Genomic DNA, 19,994 nt, shown 5'->3' with positions numbered 1-19,994 from the left:
TAAATCAGAATAGGAAGTCAAAACTAGGATGTGGGGGATGGAGGAGGAGATTAGTTGCAGAAACATAAAGTTCTCCACAAATTTAAGAGCTGGGCCCGAGAACTAGCTCTGAACTTTCTGGCCAAGAGGAAGGGTATATTGTTAATTTTATAATAATCCTTGAAGAAAAAACACGAAAATAGTGTACAGAAGTGAAAAAACAAACAAACGAAAGGACATGTTTGACCAGAATGTACCAGAAGGTCCTGCTCTGCACCGTTTGCTCCCTGGGCTGACGTGGGAGAGAAACCTTGGCGTCTGTGTCAAAACTCTGCCCCCACAACGAGTTTACTCTAAGAGGCAGACTGCGAATATAAAGCTCCTCCTAAAGAAGAAGCACACAACACAACTCAAAGATGAGCCATGCGGTGTGGCACAGCCAGCTTTCATGTCGCTTTATGAAGAACTGAAAACCAACTGCTCTTTGGCCCGTCAGGAGTTTTTACCCAGATCTAGTTGGCAGGAGGTAAACAGAGTCCCGCCCTTACTTGTTGCCTCACTCACTACACTTTGGCTGCATCTAAATGTCCCTTACCTCTTCTGAACCTCCAGGAAGAAAGAGTCGGTCCTCTTCATCTGCAGTTCGTATATGGCCCGGAGAATGTGCAGAGGGGCATTGAGGGCGTCGTGAGCCATCTGAAGGCCACAAGGAGGAAGTAGAAGAGAGACAATTTAAACTACTTTAACACATTATTGATGATCTGACCTCAAAAGTGATAAAACAATTATTTCCTAAAGTTACCACAAGTTATAATTTAAAAACATCACATGGGCACTTCATGTATATAAGATTATAAGCCCTGGGCTTCCCTGGTGGCACAGTGGTTGAGAGTCTGCCTGCCGATGCAGGGGACACGGGTTCGTGCCCCGGTCCGGGAAGATCCCACATGCCGCGGAGCGGCTGGGCCCGTGAGCCATGGCCGCTGAGCCTGCGTGTCTGGAGCCTGTGCTCCGCAACGGGAGAGGCCATAGCAGCGAGAGGCCCGCGTACCACAAAAAAATAAAAAATTATAAAAAAATTAAAAAAGATTATAAGCCCTAAAACATGGACTGTAAAATCTGCATTACTGTTATAAATTCAAAGGAAGATATAAAACATGGAAACACCAAAAAAAAAAGTCATGCAAACAAATGTACTGTTAATAGTCAATAATAACCCACCAAATTGTATTCATTGCTAGCTTCTCTGTAGCAGCTGCCTTGCACTCAAGTTTGTTAAGTGGCACATAAATCTAAGTACTGGACTTTCTTTTGATGTTTTTAAAAACTGTACTTGCTTTTCTTATATCCACCCCATACTCTCTGTTTACTCTTCACACAGTTAGACCCTTTGAAGTCCAAGCCCTTGCCCATTTTCACATCATTCTGAGGAAGAGTGGATTATCCAGGGAAAGTAGGAGTGTGTCTTGAGAAACTGTGAGGACAGACTGTCACCTGGGGATTTATGGACAGGCCTGAAATTACATGCAAAATTTTACAAAAGTTATTTGCAAGTATAGTTTATGGGAGAAACGATCTAAAGCTTTTGGGTCCATGACCCCCCAAACATTAAGAACTACTGTTGTAATAGGGCTTTTCCATCCCTCTGGACGAATTCTGCACAATACCGACTGAGCCTTCAGGAAGTGCATTCTCAGGACATCAGTCTGAAGCATTTTCACATGGAGGCTAAAACACAGCCCAAGCCAAAGAGAATCCATTCCTTAGAGTCCCTTCCTCAGTCCACACCGTGACCCAAGAACGTACCAAGAAACATATCCTGGTGGGCTCATCCAGGCTTTCGAGAGGGTCCAGCTTTTTCTGCTCCGGCTCACCCGGGCTGCTGACTGACCGTTCCACCTCTTCCTCCTGGTCCCCTCGCTCATCCAGCTCCAGCTCTCCATGCTCAGCCAAAGTGCTGATCTCCTTTTTTGAGGAGTACAGCATGATGGACAAAATCTATACAGAAAGAAAATCAGGCAGGGCAGGAACATGAGTGTTTAGTGGGTGAGATCTTTAACCCTCAAAGGGTAGAAAATATCTGACTGAACCTTTTAAAAGACATCAGAATTCACAAAAAGAATGTAAAATTAGTAAAGAAATATGAAAACATGTTCAACCATACTTATAATCAAAGAAATGCTGACTAAAAACTACAAGGGACTGTGACCGCCTGGAGGGGTGGGATAGGGAGGGTGGGAGGGAGGCAGGGAGACGCAAGAGGGAAGAGATATGGGAACATATGTATATGTATAACTGATTCACTTTGTTATAAAGCAGAAACTAACACACCATTGTAAAGCAATTATACTCCAATAAAGATGTAAAAAAACAAACAAAACAAAAAAACAAACAAACAAAAAACTGGGAACAAGCTAAATTTCCAACAGTAGGAGTTTGATTAGTGCACATCTCACACAAAGGAACATTCCTTACAAATAATGACAAATTTCTATTGGTTCTGAAAAGCGTTTGTTAGATGATATTTAGAGAAAAGCCATGTTATATAGCATTACCCTATTTTGTAAAAATATGTGCATAGAATAAAAGACTTTAAGAACACTGAAAAAAAAATAAAAAAATAAAAACTACACGGGACCTTCGTGTTTAACTTTGCCACTGATGGTGTAAGTTGTTATCATCCTTTTAGAAGGCATTTTGGTGAAATGTAAAGAGCTCCACAAATGTTCATAACTTTTGACCTGGTAACTCATCTTCTAGGAATAATGTAAAATGTGTAAAAAGCTATACTCTTGATATGGTCAATGAAGCATTTAATAATGGCAAAAAACCGAAATCCATCTTTATGGATCATCTGCAGCCATTAAAGATGGTGGTCATGAAAACTACCTAGCAGCTTAGAAAAGTGGCCGTCACATGACCTCAATTTATTTCAACAGTGTGCCTCATTGTACAATCTAAACCTACGTATGTAATATAAACACAGAAGGAAAAAAATTAGAAAAAGGAAATACACATAATACTAACGGTAGCTGTGTTTGGGGTGGATGAAATTTGGGGTTTTTCTTTCTTTTCTATTTTTCAAACTTTCTGAATATAAAAAATATAAGTTTTTGAATGTAAAAAAAAATTTACTTTAAAATATTTCCTAAAGAACAAGAGCTCAAATGCTCACCAGGTTATCCATTAATATGTTTCAGCGTACTTTCCTAAAACCTAACCAAATCCTCCTGTGGCAACTGAGAGCTGCTTCCTGGAGCTCAGGCCTCTGCGTGACTAAGAATGACCAGCTGAGCACCCCCATACAGCAGCAGTCTTTTCTGACCTGAAGCTGACGCTTGGCACAGAAACGCCCCAGGGAACCACAGTAATTCCACTAAGAAAAGTCTAAGGCCTATGGTGAAAAGGAATAAAATGAAAATTATCAACTAAAATCCTACATAAAATAAACATAAGTGAGGACAAATTTAGGAACTGATTTTAGCTCAAAGGAAGTTTAAAGGGAAATTATAATTCAAGGGCAGATTTACTACCATGATATAATTGGTCAACCGTGTGTTTCCACAAAATACTTCTCTTCCAATATTCTTTGAAGAAACATCAAATTCATTTTCCCTGACAAGGGAGGACAGGTGTCATAATCTCTATTTCCAAAAAGGAAGACAAATATAAGACACTGTTTTAACAACTGCACCAGATGAGAGTGCACAGGGCAGAACCAGCTGTAACTGACTGGTGGTTCTAACTCCCAGGCCAGTAAATCTGCATCAGGAAGCAGCAGCAGGAATCACCCTGGTCCCTTACTTCCAGGTCCCGGAGGAGCCACGTTTTACTGAAGCCGGTCCCTTTGCTGCACTTTTTCACCAGCAGCTTCAGCAAATCAGTCTGAAGGAAGGTAGCATGGGTCTCTTCAAAACCATGGGCCTGTCAAACAGAAAAAGAATGATCTGCAACTGCCTCAGAGTGAAGAAGGTAAGGGTCATTCAGGGAGAAGCAGGCCTCTGTCACAGCCCAGTCTCAGCTAGTGGCCCCAGTTCACCTTCTGGTGAAAATTCCAGAGTCAACGGGGAGGATGAAACTCTGAACCTGAGCCATAACCTAAGTGTGTTCGCTCTCTAATTCATTCATTCAACAAGTATTTCTGAAGCTTCGTACATTCTACGTGCTGAGTCCTGTGCTAAGAACAGAGGTTTTATGTCCCTCTCCTGCTCTCTACCTTCCAAAAGCTTCCCACTGCCCTGCAGACTGAAATCCAAGTCCCTATTCATAGCTGACAAGGTCCCGCAGGCTCCCTGCCTGTCTCTGTGGTCTCATCTCCTCCTCGGCACTTTCCTGAAGCCCTAAGGTAGTTCCTTCTGCTCCCTGACAACCAGGCCTGGAGTTTGACCTCTCCCAGGATGTAATGCTCTGCCCAGACTCCTTATTTATCACCTCAGATTTCACCTCCTCAGAAAGGCTCTTTCTGGCTCATGGTGGATTTCCTTGCAGGCTCTTTGTCGTCTCCCTTGCAGTTTAGGCTGAAAGCTCCATGACAGCAGGGACATTCTTTCTAGTTCAACACTACGTACTCAGTTCCATCTGGCCCCTGGTGCTCCACAAATAGACATATATTTACAGAATGAAGGATTCAAAGACAGAAATGGTCTCTGCCCTCAGGGAGTTTATTTTCTCTTTCCTACTGTAATGTAAACAACTAAAACAATAGTAGATTGTGATAAATGCCATGAAATCAGCAAACAGCAGATGTGTGGTCTCAAGCCTAAAAATATAAACTCTCAGGGCTGGGCCAGAGCTGAAATGCCATCTAGTCCAATCTCCTTGTGGTGCTTGAGTCGTTCCACGGCCTCCTCGCCAGTGTTGCCAAAGTCAGGGAATGCATAAACTTTCCAAATGAGATCCTTCTCTCATGGCTAGTTCTGTTGGAAATATCCTCCCTATCGATGCCCCTCAGATGGTAGAAGAATCATGTTCCCCACAAGTCAAGGCTTCCCATCTCCATGTCAATTATCGGCCAGCTCTTTAACTTGTCTGTCTTCTCTTACACCAAATGCCAAACCTATTGCTCCAAGATCCCGTAAGATATTAGCCCCCTTTATTCTTCCTAGGATGAACCAGAAGGGACTGTGGTTCAGAGGCAAGTGAGAAACTGTTCAGTCAATTTTTCTTCTCATCTTCCAAGGTTATGGGCCCATTAGGTAGTGGTACCTGGTTCCATGAGGCAGGACTGAAAAATTACAGAGAACCAACTATTGGGAAAACTCTGTTTCTTCCTTAAAGTTATCCTTGTGCAAGGTGCCAATTATTTCTAAAAATAATCAAGATCCTATGATTAACCATCCATTGAAATCAGATGGTATGTCCTTCTAGTTAATACCCTGCAGGTGTTAAATCACAGCCAGATTCATTAGCAAATAGAAGAAGCTCACCACTACCTTTAATGTTTTGTATAATCCTTTGAGGGCCAGGGACAGGACCCAAGTTGCTTCCACTGCCTCGGGACAATGGCTGTCCATGCTGGTTTGCAGAAGGTGACTGGCAATAAAGGCAAAGTGCTGGGAGTATTGGCTCAGCTGGGCCTGAGAGTTGCTGCATTCCGGTCCTCCTCCTTTCTGGACCAGCTGGTAGTCCTTCACTGAAGGGTGATGTCAGGCAGGAAAAGAAGGCACAAAAAGCACAGTTAATACTTCCTGCAGATAAAGTTTCTTCCCCAGTAATGTGCCTTACTGAAGCAAGAACTGCAGACCCCAAAACACAAATCTCTCTGGCTTCAAACTTAGCCATTATATTTAAGGCCAGCTTGCAGCTGAGCACAAAAGTGGTACTGGGCCACCTACCCACCAAGCCACCAAGAGATGCAATTCACATTCTTACTACTCACACAAACAGGTTGTCTCCAAAGGTGTTAAAGGAAGTTCATAAACACAGAACACATGAGAGACTTCCATTTCAGAACAAGCCTGAGTAAAAGGGATCGGATTTACTCTCTTACATTAAACAACCAGAACCCTGGAAAAATACATGAAACGATGGTTTGCAGACATTGGACAATAGGTAGTACAGGACGATGACCCCTGAAAGAAGGGACATAAACCAGGTGAGCCTTCCAATAGCCCTGGCTATCTGGAGACAATTTCCAGCCTGCACAGCATGGAGTGGAAATCCAAGTCCAGTTTTAATGAACTGAGGAGACAGAGGTCAGAGTTCAGGGAAGTCAAGGCAGCTAGAACTTATGGGACACAATATCACAGAGAAGAGAGATGCACAGAGAGAGGGGTGTGTGGGAGACCTCTCTAGATATCTACAGAGGGTTCCTCATGAGTATTTGGCTGAATACTGATCTACACAAATGTGAGAGGAAACTAGATAGGAAACTGTCAAAAAGCAGAGTAGGCAGAACAATTCTTGGAGCTCACAAAGAACTCTGAGAATATTCTGTCTTCTGACCAGTGAGAGTGGAAGTGTCCTAGTCGGGGGCATAAAACTATTTGAAGACATAATGATCAAAAAAATCCCAAATTTGATGAAAACTATAAATCTGTAGATCCAAGGAGCTCTTTAAACCATCAAGCAGAAGAAACACAATGAAAATCATGCCAAGGCACATCATAATCAAAATGCTAAAAAGCAGTGATTAAGAGAAAAATCTTAAAAGCAGGCAGAGAAAAGAGACACATTTTGAAGAGTAACAGAGAATGACAGCTGACTTCATGGCAGAAACTATGCAAACCAGAAGAACAATATCTTTAAGGTGTACAAAGAAAAAACTCTCAGCCTACAATTTTTTACCTAGAAAAATTCATCTCACAGATGAAGTCAAAGTAAATATTTCTTTGGTTTGGCAGGACGAACCAAAATCATGATTTTGTAGCAGCAGACCTGCACTACAAGAGATATTAAGGGAAGTTTTTCAGGAAAAAAAAAATGATACCAGGTACAAACCTGAACTTATACAAAGGAATGAAGAGCACCAGAAATGGTAAATATGTGGCTAAATACTAAAGCTACTGTTTTCTCACTTTAAGATCCCTTTTAAAGTATGTGACTTTTAAAGCAAAATAAATAATGTATTGTGAGGTTTATATCATGTAAAAGTAAAATGTGTGACAACAACAGTACAAAAGATGATGGAATAAAAATACAAAACCTATGTTTCTTCACTATATGTGAAGTGGTAGACTGTTTGAAGATAGACCACGATGAGTTAAAGGTGTATATTATAAACCCTAATGCAACCAGTAAGAAATTATTTGAAGGTAAACTACTGTAAACCCTAAAGCAACCACTAAAAAAATAAGATATACTTTAAAGCTAACAGTGGAGATAACATGGAATCATTAAAAAAAACAAAAACAAAAACAACTCAATCCAAAAGAAGTTAGAAGGAAAAAAGAACAGATGTGACAAACAAAAAACAAGCAAGAATATAGTAGAGGGGCTTCCCTGGTGGCACAGTGGTTAAGAATCCGCCTGCCAATGCAGGGGACATGGGTTCGATCCCTGGCCCGGGAAGATCCGACATGCCGCAGAGCAACTAAGCCCGTGTGCCACAACTACTGAGCCTGCACGCTACTGAACCTCATGCACCTAGAGCCCATGCTCTGCAACAAGAGAAGCCACGACAATGAGAAGCCCGCACACCGCAACAAAGAGTAGCCCCCGCTCGCCACAACTAGAGAAAGCCTGCGCACGGCAACAGAGACCCAACGCAGCCAAAAATAAAAACAAACAAATAAATAAATAAGAAGATAGTAGATTTGAACTCAATCATCCTGATAAGTGTATTGAATACAAATGGTCTAAACATCTCAATTAAAAGGCAGGTATGGGCTTCCCTGGTGGCACAGTGGTTGAGAATCTGCCTGCCAATGCAGGGGACACGGGTTCGAGCCCTGGTCTGGGAAGATCTCACATGCCACGGAGCAACTGGGCCCGTGAGCCACAACTACTGAGCCTACGCGTCTGGAGCTTGTGCTCCATAACAAGAGAGGCCGCGACAGTAAGAGGCCCGCGCACCGCGATGAAGAGTGGCCCCTGCTCGCCGCAACTAGAGAAAGCCCACGCATAGAAACGAAGACCCAACACAGCAAAAATAAATAAATAATTTAAAAAAAAAAGGCAGGTATTGGGGAGGGATAAATTAGAAGTTTGAGATTAACAGACATACACTACTACATATAAAACAGATAACCAACAAGGACCTACTGTATAGCACAGGAAACTATACTCAATATTTTGTAATAACCTATAAAGGAAAAGAATCTGAAAAAAGAATATATATATTGAATCACTGTGCTGTAAACCTGAAACTAGCATGACACTGTAAATCAACTATACTTCCATAAAAAAAACAACAAAAAAAAGGGCAGGTATTGTCAGACTGGATTCAAAACCAAGACTCCACTATGTGCTATCTACACTTGAAATGTAAAGACACAGGGAGGTTAAAGCAAAAGAATAGAAAAAGATGCATCATGCAAATGTTAGTAACAACAACAAAAAAAAAGCTAGAGAGGCTACCTAAATATTAAAGTAGATTTCAGAACACGGAATATTATTAGGGATATAAAGGAACGTTTCATAATGAAATGAGAAACAGACCATACACGCAGTTATAGCTGGATACCTCAACATTCCTTTCTCAGTAATTGTTAGAACAAATAGACAAAAAATCAGTAAGAGTATAGAAGACTTGAACAGCACTGTCAAATGACTTGATCTCAATGACATCTATAGGACACTCTACCAACAACATAGTATATGCATTTTTTTTCAAGTGCACATGGAATCTTATTTGAAACAGACTAAATTTTTGACCATAAAACAAATTGCAGTAATCTAATAGGACTGAAATCATTCATAGTATGTTCTCTGACCACAACTTGCAATCAATAACAGAAAGGTATCTGGAATACCCCCAAATATTTGGAAATTAAACAACAAAATTTTAAATAATCACAGAAGAAAGAAAAAAATCACAAGATGAATAGAAAATACTCTGACCTGAATGAAAATGATAACACAACATATCAAAAATTATGGATGTGGATAAAGCCACACCTAACAGGAAATTCACAGCATTAAAATGCTTCTATCGACGAAAAAAGAAAGGTCTCAAATCAGTGACTTAGACTTCCACTTTAAGAAACCAGAAAAAGAAAAAAGCAAATTAAACTCAAAGCAAGAAGAAATAAGGAAATTAATAATGGAAAGATAGAAATCAATAAAAGAGAAAACAGATAGAGAAAAATCAATGAAACCAAAAGCTGGTCCTTGGCAAAGATCCAATAAATTGATAAATCTCTGGCTAGCCTATGAAACAAAAAAGAAAAGATACAAATTACCAAAACCAGGAGTGAGAAGAGGCATCTGATACCCCATGTGAAATTCAGAGAAATTAAAGATCTACATTTTATAAGACCCAAATTTATCCCATAAGTGACTGGAGAGATATACCATGCACCCAAGTCAAAAGACTCAGTATTGGTAAGATGTCAATTCTCCCCAAATGCATCTATAGATTCAATACAATGCCAATCAAAAGTCCAGCAGGGGGACTTCCCTGGTGGTCCAGTGGCTAAGCCTTCGTGCTCCCAATGCAGGGGGCTCGGGTTTGATCCCTGGTCAGGGAACTAGATCCCACATGCATGCCGCAACTCAGAGTTCACATGTCCCAGCTGAAAGGACTCCACTTGTCACAACTAATGATCCCGAATGCCACAATGAAAGAACCCGAATGCCACAACTAAGACTCGGTGCAGCCAAAATAAAAATAAACAAATAAATATTAATTAAAAAAAAAAGTCCAACAGGTTCTTTAATAGAAACTGACAAGCTGATTCTAAAATTATACAGAAAGACAAAGGAACTAGACTAGCCAACAATTCTGAAGAATAACAAAGTTGGAGAACCTGATTTCAATACTCAGGAGAAATCTACAACAGTCAAGACAATGTGGTATTTGCGTAAGGACAGATATATAGATTAATGGAACATAACAGAATCTACAAATAGACACAAACATACATGGGTCAATTAATTTTCACAAAGTTGCCAAGATAATTCAACGAAGAAAGAATAGTCTGTTCAACAAATGGTCGTAGAACAACGGGACAGTCTCATGCAAACAAACAAACAAATAAATAAGCCTTGACTTTTACATTGCACAGTACACAAAAATAGCACAGACAGTGCCTAGTGCTGAAGCTGAATGATAAAGCAGATTATTTCAAGAGCAGACCTGGGCACATAATGATGTACCTTCACTGTTCTATTGATGAAACAAAATGGAAAGTGACATGAATGCCAATACAATTATGTGAAGTTATTTTACAGTCCTGTAGCCACCTGACTCCATCATATATTTAAATTACCCATTAGAAAACAAATGACACTGGCAAATGAAAAGAGTTAATGTTCAGAACCTAAACATCTAGCCAACTCAAAAACACAGAGCCATGTACACAAAATAACAGTGTGGAAAGGGCCTTCAAAGTGACTCCAATTCAACCACATCACTTCAGAGACAAGCAAAAAGAAGTTCGGGGAGCTATAACTTGTTTTTTAAAAATTCACATGCAGGGGAAGAACCAAGATATCTTAACTGATTTTAGGGTATACAGAGATTGGACAACTGTCTCTCATTCTTAGAAAAAATAATTATGCTTGGGACCTGTTTTCCTCTTCCGGGTTTTGACGTTGACGATCACAGCCCTGTTCTTTTCAGTAAAGTGCTTCAAGATGATCACATTATGTGGTTCGTTGGCATTATCCATATAAACACAGCGGGTCCCCGCGCAGAGGACCTAAACATGACACAGACAGAAAAGGCAACTCAGCAGCATACAGAGCACAGTGCCTTTTGCTTGTGCCGCTGACTTCAACAAGCACTCAAGGACAGGGTTCTTCCCATCTCTAAGTCCAGGGCCTGGCACAGGCCTGGCACAGAATTGGTTTAAGTGCTTGCTGGATAAAGCCATGTTTTCACAGTCCTCTTCGTCCCAACCAGTTGACAGACGTGAAGAGTAGAAATGAGATCAAGGTGAATGCCAAAGTGAACAACTGTATTTTGAAGTTCTCTGTAATTTAATATATTACAGTTACCTATTATTCAAAGCCAAGAAAATGAATCAAATGGCTAAAACTGTTAAAAATGCAAGTTGAACAAACCATCCCATAATCTTGAAAATATACCAATACTGTAAAGGCAAATTATACAACTAAAGAAAAAAAAACTTCCAAAGATATACGCTGTGCACGTGATGAAGAGGAGGCCAGGCCTTCAGTGGCGTACCTGGGGGAAGCCGACCAGCACCAGCAGCGTGAAGATGTTGGTGTGCTTCAGCTGGAAGGGCAGCTGCTTGATGCAGTGGTCTGTGAAGGTGGCAATGACGTCACGCCACAGGGGGGCGCTGTTGAGTGACCGCAGGATCTCCGCCATGGAGCAGGCCCAGTCCAAGCCCACGCGGCTAGAAGGCAAGAGCTCCATTAGACGGCAGCGCAGAGGCTCCAAATTCAACTCATCAGGTCGCCACACTCAAAGGCAGACCCAGAAGCATGCCAATGAGCCATTCATTGTATTAATTTAAAAAGTACCAGAATGTTAGACAACTCTTTAACTGATCAGGAGCCTACTCCTCTATTCTTTTTTTCTTTAAATCATGAATACATTGTTGTGCTCTATCAAATGATTTGTCTTCACTGGTTGATATGATCACATTGTACTCCCTCACTCCCATTTTGGTTGTTGTTAACGTAGTGATTTTAAAACTGTAAACCCTCCTTGATTTCCTGGAATAAATGTAGTCAAAAACAAAACAAACAAACAAAAAAACTACCAGAATGATGCTTTTCATATAATGATAAGTGTGTGTGGGGGGGATATCAAGATTTGTTACTTATATACTCAAGTCTACAGCTATGCTTTTAAAAATCTCTATAAAAGGTCATGCACCATGTGCACTTGTGCACACTCACATTCACGTACAGAAAAAAACGCACAGGAAATGTATACTAAAATAGCACCAGGGAGTTCCCTGGTGGCCTAGTGGTTAGGATCCTGGGCTTTCACTGCCACGGCCCGGGTTCAATCCCTGGTCAGGGAGCTGAGATCCTGCAAGCAGTGCGGTGGCAGTGGGGAGAATAAAACAGCACCAGATGCATTGATGTGGTACAAGGCAAGGTGATTTTTCCCCCTCATTTTGGTTTTCCAAATTTGGTATTTTGATTATGTTACTTTTATATAATGAAAACAGATCTATTTTCTTCAACCCCAAAGCCTACACTTATTACTCTCAGGAAAGAACAAACCAGAATATGTGGAAAGAACAAACCAGAATATGTATCACCAGAGAGTGCCCAGACTGTACAGCTGTCTTAATGTGGGTTTTAAGTGCAGTTTTAATGTCGGTTGACAGTGTTGCTAATAAAACAAATTCCACTCTCACAAAAGATCCCTAGACAAGAGCAGGGAAGCACGCTGAAATTAATCAACAGCCAGATCACTGACCTAAGTAAATGAACACCAAGGTGGGGCACAGTGAGGGCGGCTACCTGTCCAGACACACAGCTCCCAGGCTAAAGAGCAGGTGGGTGGTCTTCCAGCCATCTGGCACAATGGAACTGTCCCCTGCTGCAAACAGGTTGTGTTTGGCCGAGAGGACCTTGGTCACTGCGGCATCTACCTCCACTGGTGAAAGGCGGATGATTAACTGGCCGAGAAGACCCAGGGTGAGGTGATACGTTTCATTCAGGTGGCCTGCATTTGAGATGACGACCTGGAACATGAGTGGGAGCACGTGCTCCAGGTCTATCAGGGGGACTGTGGGATCCTGTCGAGAGAGGAGAAGAATCTGTTCAATATAAAAATCTATGTAACCACACCAGCTAAACACTCCATCTCCTTCATATATTATTTATAACTGGCCTGGTGCCAAAGGAATTATGCAGTGTCTTTCACAAATGGCTTAGGGACAATAGACTGTGAAATAAACATTCTCAGGTATCATCTTACAATCCTACTTGTAATTTATAATCCTACCCCAGGGATACACAGATGACTGCAATTAACAGTTAATTCCAGTATATGGCTTTCCAAAAATTTTTTCTATGCATAACACTACCCACCCCACCCCCTCTTTTTTTAAATGCCAATTTGTCTCTTACCGAGTTTAAGGGAGGTAACATGGCTGCTAATAATCCCAAAATCCTCTTCTGGGAACACTCAGCAAACACCTGCTCAGGGCTTGGAGTAACTGCCTTTTCCTCGATCGGCTTCTGAGATGATGCTTCTGCATTTTCAGCATCTGGGTTGTAAAACACCAAGCTCTGAGAGTTTGCCAGGTTCTATATGTGTATGAAGAGGCAAGTAAACCACTGCACTCTTCCTGTGCCACTACAGAATCAAGCTGGGACTTTAAAAACCTATTGCTGAACACGTCTTACTCAAGGAGGTCTGTCCTGATCACCCTGGTTTAAGGTTGAGCCTGCCCTCCGATCTCTCCCAACCCCTCTGCGCTCTCCATTCCCCTGCTCTTCTGCGCTCATGGCATTTAATTACCTTTTAACACACCATATTATTTGATATTGATTGTTTACCATCTGGCTTCCCTTCTAGATTTTTGTGTTTTTCAATGATGTATCACAAACACCTAGAAATGTTTCTGGAGCACAGCAGCTATTCAATAAAGACTTGATGGATGAATAAACTATATGTGAACCAGGATGCTGCTCCTCAGATGGAATCAGACCAGAGTGGATTTTGATGACCTGGATTGACATGGAGTCAAACTGTTTTCTGGACCTTAGAATTATAGGCCCTGCAGAGATAAGCGTCAGCCCCATCTGAGAGCTGGCCCCACGGACGGGGCAGGATGCCGGCGCTCACCCCTGCCTGTCACAGAGCGGCCGTTTGGGGAGGATCCCGCCTCCCCGAGCCGTCCTGGACTGGGCTGACATTGCTGCCGCGCTCCTTCTGCCCACAGCGCCCCCACTCCTGGCTCCTCAGTTGCCCTGAAACAGCCCTGACCTTGCGCTGCCATCCCCAGCAGATGTCCGAGGGCCTCCACAGCAGAGTGCACAGCCCCTCTCCACTTCCACCTTCCAGTGCTCCACTCCCTCCCTACACACCTGCCCCCCAAGGGACTGCCTGAATTCTCTGAGGGTTCCCACTCTGGGGCCTTTCTTTGCTCCTGTAGTTCTTTCTGCCCTGAATGCCCTTCCCCCCAGTAGATCTCAGCACAATGAAGGTCCCATGCAGGCCTTATTTACAAGGGCTTTACAATGACACAACCTGTTCCAGCTACACACCCATCACCGCTAACACCCACTTGGGCCTCTCTCCTGGACAGAATCACATCCCAGCTCAAATCAGTTACACACACCTTTGTCTTAAACCCTCCCAGACTGTCAGCACTGTGAGGGCAGGAGATGTGTCTATCTGTCTGACCTGGTCCCTGTTTCAACCCCAGGGCCTAGCACAGTGCTTGGCACATAGAAGGCACTCAGTAAATTAGGGAATAAACAAGGTAGGAAAGCAGGCAAGATGAAGAAAAGGTGACTTTCAAAGTGTTATCAGTACCATCTGATGTAGAACTGAGAAACCATGCACCCTTGGGTGCTAGCCAATTTTAAACTGTGTGCAAGGAGTAAGTCAGGGACGGGTATGCGTGCACTTTAAGATGAAAGAGATCAAGGTAACTGTCAAAGAGTCTTTACCTGGAAGTTCTGTAGGTGCACAGGCATCTGCAGGTGAGTCTGAAATCTGCGTCTGGCCGGAAGGACCCTTCAGTAATGATGCAGCTCCCCCTGCCTTGCTCCTGTGCTTGCAGTCTAAAGGTCTGACTTCCTTAGGGGCATCCCTCTTCCCCTAAAAACAAAACGGTGAGTGTAAAAGAATTAAGGTTTCTTTCTTAAAAAAGTTTACTTGTTAATCTAATACAACTTTTAAAATCACTAGCCAATCAGTCTTCACAAACAAAAATACTTTTGAATTAGAGAATGCCCCTCGTTTCTGATGATAAATCTGTACTCTAATTAAGACAGTAATCACTGCATCACATCCCCCCAACACCTTCCAAATGCCGCTCTGTCAGAGCCTGCAGTCACATAAGCAATGGCTCTGGTACAAACCTCTAACACATTCTATTTATCTTCCAGAAGCCAGGTATAGACAGTTCTTCTCTTGGGGAAAAAGAAAAAAAACAAAGGTGTGGATTTCCTTCTAGCACAGTAAGCTGACTTTACACCTTTGAGAATTCCATTTTGGCAGAGAGACTTATAAAGGGGGCCCTCATTGGAGCTGGGAGGGTTTCTGGGCTCAGGAGTCTGGCAGTGAGCTGCCCACACTGGCAGGGTGACAGTCCTTGACCTGAATTTCCTTAGGAGTCACTCAAAGTCACCCCAAGAATCACCTGCACTCCCTGGGCCCTCAGGGTACTTTTCCTTGCTGTCACACAGGCTTATATGTGGAAACCAGGCCAGGCAGGAAGCCTTCTGTGCACGGTGGAGGCACCCTAGCTCCAAGGAGTCTGCGAAGGCAGGACACTTTGGAGCCAAAGATGGAGCGTTGTCCAACACTAAACACTCATGAGAAGAGGACACTTTGGAGCCAAAGACGGAGCATTGTCCAACACTAAACACTCATGAGAAGATCCTGACATCTCCCAGCGGCAGCTACTTATCCTCCCTTCTCCAGATACTGTAACCTCAACATCAATCCTACCCTCAACACCCCAAGAAGAAAGTGGCTATAAGATTGTCCAGGAGATTTGCCCGAAGCACACGACGGAACCAAGACAGAATGGAACTTGAATCTAAGCTTGAAACTGATCACAGCACCAATTCTGTTTGACCACAGGATGACTGGAGCTTTCTGAGGTTTGTGTTGACCCTGCATCGAGCAAGTCCATCAGCGACATTTTTACAACAATACACTTTTTAAATTAAGGCATTCTCTGTATTGCCCAAGATACAGAAGAAGAAATGGTAATGGAAGAGAAAATGTGGGTGCTTGAAGAGTGGACTGGAAACTGGAGTACCATTTACTTGGCTGCCAACAATGAAAACATGGTAAGTGAAAATGGACCACTAAGGATGAACTTCTGCTTATTAACGAGTCATCCAATGGTGACATTGGAGTCACCTTTTATCAAAGGGTTAATTGTACGTGTCAAAGCTTCAGCCTCCTTGCAAAAAAAACCCGTGGCTATCTGGTTCAGCATGCTCTACTCAGGGAAGGACTATTTATACACACTTCCTGATCGCAGGAAGGTACGTATTATTTTTCTAGTCAACACAAGTGAGGACGGATTCATGACTTCCCTGACGATGGCACTTGCCAAAGGCCGTGATCTGAGCCCTGAAGACTATGAGGTTTTCAAAGAAAAGACAAAGAAAATGGCTGTTCAAGTCAAAAATATCATTAAAGTCAGTGACACAGATACCTGCCCCCGTGACACGAATTAGCGACTCCTCCCCCGTCCTCATGTCACTGTTGGTTTTTCCCTGTGTTAAGTCAGCTAATTGCTTTCTGCATTTGGAAGATAACACATCTACATCATGAATCGACACATTATCAGCTTCACCCACATGAAGACAAATGTGTCTTTACTTTCCACCGTGTCCCCTACCTTCTCTCTCTCCTATGAAGCTGAGATCCATAGACCTGACCTTTTTTCCCAGCTCTGTTCCTGACTTGTTTCTTGATCTTGGATTTCTCAATCTCTATGTAAGTTTAAATACAGTTATTTAATAGAAAAAAAAAAGATTGTCCAAAAAGGGGACCAGACTGGGAGAGCTACCTGCCTTGTTAAAAATGTACCCTCTGAAAAGATCTCCAACACTATACTCTCTGTACTATGTGGCCCTTTGTGGAAACAATATAATTCCAAAGTTCTGGCTAATAATGTTAGTCTTGATCTTCTTTCCTGTTATCACAGGACTCCAAAGAGCCACTGCAGTTGCACCACATGGCACTCAAGAGGGTCTCATTACTGGCCAAAGGCCGTTGTAGACAGATGATGTCTCTGGCTGAGACTGCTTTCTCAGTTGTTTAAAACAAAAAGTATCTCTAGACATTAGAGGGAAGGAGGGACAATACCCTTAATACAGCCTAGGATTGGCTAGAAACGCGCAGAAGTTCAAAAACAAGTGATTTGTACTCAGGGCCCAAATAGGATATGGTTCTTAGGGCCATTGTAGTGGGGACGTTTGGGTTCTGTTGTGGGCACAGTGTTGGAAACTGCAATTTGCTAGAGAGAAGACTAAGAGCCAGAGGCAGAGGCAGGGTACCCTGGGTATACCCAGCTGCTGATGGGAAGAGGACCCAAAAGGTAGGGACACCTCAGGAATAAAAATAATGCCCTGGGAGATCCTTAGAAAAAGGGTGATTCCAGTCCCTAGGCAGGGAAAGCCTAAGATAAGCCTGAAACATCTTTTTGTATCAAAAATTAAGAAAGTGCTCAAATAATAATGGAGACATATCAAAAGGACACAAAAGCCAGCTGGAAGTTTCCATTGGCCAAACACGGGACAATATGAGCATCAAAATAAGTAATAAAAAGTAAAAGATTTTAATCCATTGAATAAAAAAAATTCACCGAGTCCATTTTCATATAAATAAATGAATAAGTAGATACATGGGGAGTGCTGTGCTGATGGGTAGCATAAGATGCTGGGAGCTCACAAGAAGATACAATTATTCCCAGGCTCAAAGGTGAAGACAAGACTGCTGATTTATCCTGTCTCTGCTGATAACATTCTTTCTGCCCCACCATAATCTGTGGGTGGGTTCGATGCTGCCTGGAGAAGGGGTTTTGTGGTCAAAACAGGCTTGAAGGTTATTATGTCACTTGTCCTGTGCTGGCTCTCTGGCGGAATGAAGCTAATAGAATTTTCAAGTTTTTGCCAGCTACCTTTGCTTTTGCCTTCCTCTAAATGACAACAGGATCCCAGTGAGCTATAACCACCAAATGGGGATCCTCCACAACAGAGACAGAGGACAGAAACAGCAGCAGCTCTTGAGGCACAGCCAGGGGCATTTACAGCACCAGCTCAAGCTTTGGAGGCAGCATCATGGAAGCTCTGCTTGCTCTTCCACAGAACAATCTTAATGTCACTGTCACAGGTTCCACCTGGATCCAGGAAGGCTTTTCTTCTACTTACACAAGCATATGCAAACTACTCTAAACTACATATGTAAACTACTTGGTAAGTGGTAAGCAATTAGTATCACCTATTTGTTGGCTGAATATAAAAATAGTTTCACATATACAGTGTTCACCATAGGTCAGGAACCAATCTCTTTAGGTGCATAATCTTGTTCAATTCTTATAAAAACCACAGGAGGCAGGAAACAGGAGTAATTAACACTGACAGGGAACTTACTATGAACACTGCTTTTCTTAGAAAAATGTTTACTTATTTATCTATTTATTTATTTGGTTGTGTCGGGTCTCAGTTGCAGCATGCAGGATCTTCGTTGCTCTGTGAGGAAATCTTCATTCCAGCATGCAGGCTTTTCACTGTGGCATGCGGGCTCTTCAGCTGTGGCATGTGGGATCTTAGTTGTGGCATGCAGGATCTTAGTTGCAGCATGTGGGATCTTCACTGCAGCATGCGGGATCTTAGTTGTGGCATGCAGGATCTTAGTTGCGGTATGCGGGATCTAGCTCCCTAACCAGGGATCGAACCCAGGTCCCCTGCACTGGGAGCATGGAGTTTTAACCACTGGACCATCAGGGAAGTTCCTGAACACTGTTTTAAGCACTTTATAGACATTATTTCAATGTATGTAATGCATGTAAATCCTCACAACAATCCTAAGGAATGGGTATTATCATTATTATCCTTCCATTTTTACCGACGAGAAAACCAAAGCAAAGAGATTCGGGTGACGTGCCCAAGGTCTGACAGAGGATCTGCACCCAGGTAATCTGGGTCACGAGCCTATACCGTTAACCTCTGTGTTCCAGTCCCTCGTGTGAAAGCTCTGAGCTCACCTGTGATTCTGCCCAGGGAAGGATTGTTACTTACACTGCGGTGCACAAATGGGCCTGCATCGGCTGGCTCCACAGCAGCCTGGATGGCTTTTTTCTCTGGCTGCTCCTCTGATGTTTGGGTGGGCACAGCGACTGGTGGGGCCTGCTTTTCTGAAGTAGAGTCACCGTCTGGCAATATACCAAGAAGAGCTAGAGCTTTAAGACCTATATGGGAAGCAAATAAGAGAATGGTTAAAAGTTTTATAATAAGGATTATTCTCTGCAAATGCCATAAATCACTTTGCTACTATATGGAAATACATGGCTGAGTTCTCCACGAAATGAACCAAAGAGTACTCCATCCAACCTTCCACCCTCCCACCCCCCTCACCATGGCTGTCCAAATCTACTCAGCTCCTGATTTCAGACACCGGAAGTTTCGATAGTGGGGGATACTTGTACTTTATTAACAACAGAGGACAAAAGATACAATAGGATTGTCTGTTTAGAAAATCATGAACATTAAAATTTTGTAGTAGCCCCAAACAGCCAGACTTCTAAATTTCCACTGGCAAATAGATAACAAAATAGCTCTGAAGTACTGGTATTACCCACCTGCTACTTCATCCAAGTCTGATTTCCCTAATGTTTATTAGAATGGGGAGTTAGTCCATTATTCTGAAAGGAGTTTAAATTACTCAGAAGTTGAACATTCACATTATTTTTCTCCTTGGCACCCCTCAGTAGATTCAAAGTCATCTAGATGTTTTATTAGTCAAACTTTTTTTTTTTAATATTTATTTATTTACTTATTTGGCTGTGCTGGGCCTTAGTTGCGGCATGCAGGATCTTCGTTGCGGTGTGCAGGATCTTTAGTTACAGCATGCGGGATCTTTAGTTGTGGCATGCGGGCTCTTAGTTGTGGCATGTGGGCTCTTAGTTGTGGCATGTGGGACCTAGTTCCCTGACCAGGGATCAAACTTAGGCCCCCTGCTTTGGGAGTGCGGAGTCTTAACCGCTGGACCACCAGGGAAGTCCCTA

At 42.6% G+C, this 19,994-nt stretch overlaps 1 protein-coding gene across 7 annotated transcripts in view; it reads right to left on the bottom strand.

The window, feature by feature from the left end:
* The window catches only part of ZZEF1 (zinc finger ZZ-type and EF-hand domain containing 1), a 113,579-nt gene that overhangs the window by 12,652 nt on the left and 80,933 nt on the right, over positions 1-19,994 (bottom strand). For all 7 annotated transcript variants that reach the window (XR_009537487.1, XM_060133662.1, XM_060133663.1 and 4 more), the window contains 10 exons: positions 19,009-19,178; positions 14,692-14,842; positions 13,141-13,280; positions 12,529-12,806; positions 11,270-11,444; positions 10,649-10,781; positions 5,412-5,611; positions 3,784-3,903; positions 1,786-1,977; positions 575-675 (listed from right to left, as the gene is read on the bottom strand). Coding sequence is in view for 6 of the 7 variants with exons in the window: in XM_060133662.1 (XP_059989645.1) it covers positions 575-675; positions 1,786-1,977; positions 3,784-3,903; positions 5,412-5,611; positions 10,649-10,781; positions 11,270-11,444; positions 12,529-12,806; positions 13,141-13,280; positions 14,692-14,842; positions 19,009-19,178 (1,660 nt within the window). In the remaining variant the exon portion in view is untranslated. The remainder of the gene's footprint in view (positions 1-574; positions 676-1,785; positions 1,978-3,783; positions 3,904-5,411; positions 5,612-10,648; positions 10,782-11,269; positions 11,445-12,528; positions 12,807-13,140; positions 13,281-14,691; positions 14,843-19,008; positions 19,179-19,994) is intronic.

Source organism: Lagenorhynchus albirostris, chromosome 20 (genome assembly GCF_949774975.1).
Source record: "Lagenorhynchus albirostris chromosome 20, mLagAlb1.1, whole genome shotgun sequence".
NCBI classification, from domain to species: domain Eukaryota; kingdom Metazoa; phylum Chordata; class Mammalia; order Artiodactyla; family Delphinidae; genus Lagenorhynchus; species Lagenorhynchus albirostris.
This window is presented reverse-complemented; position numbering and strand designations above follow the sequence as displayed.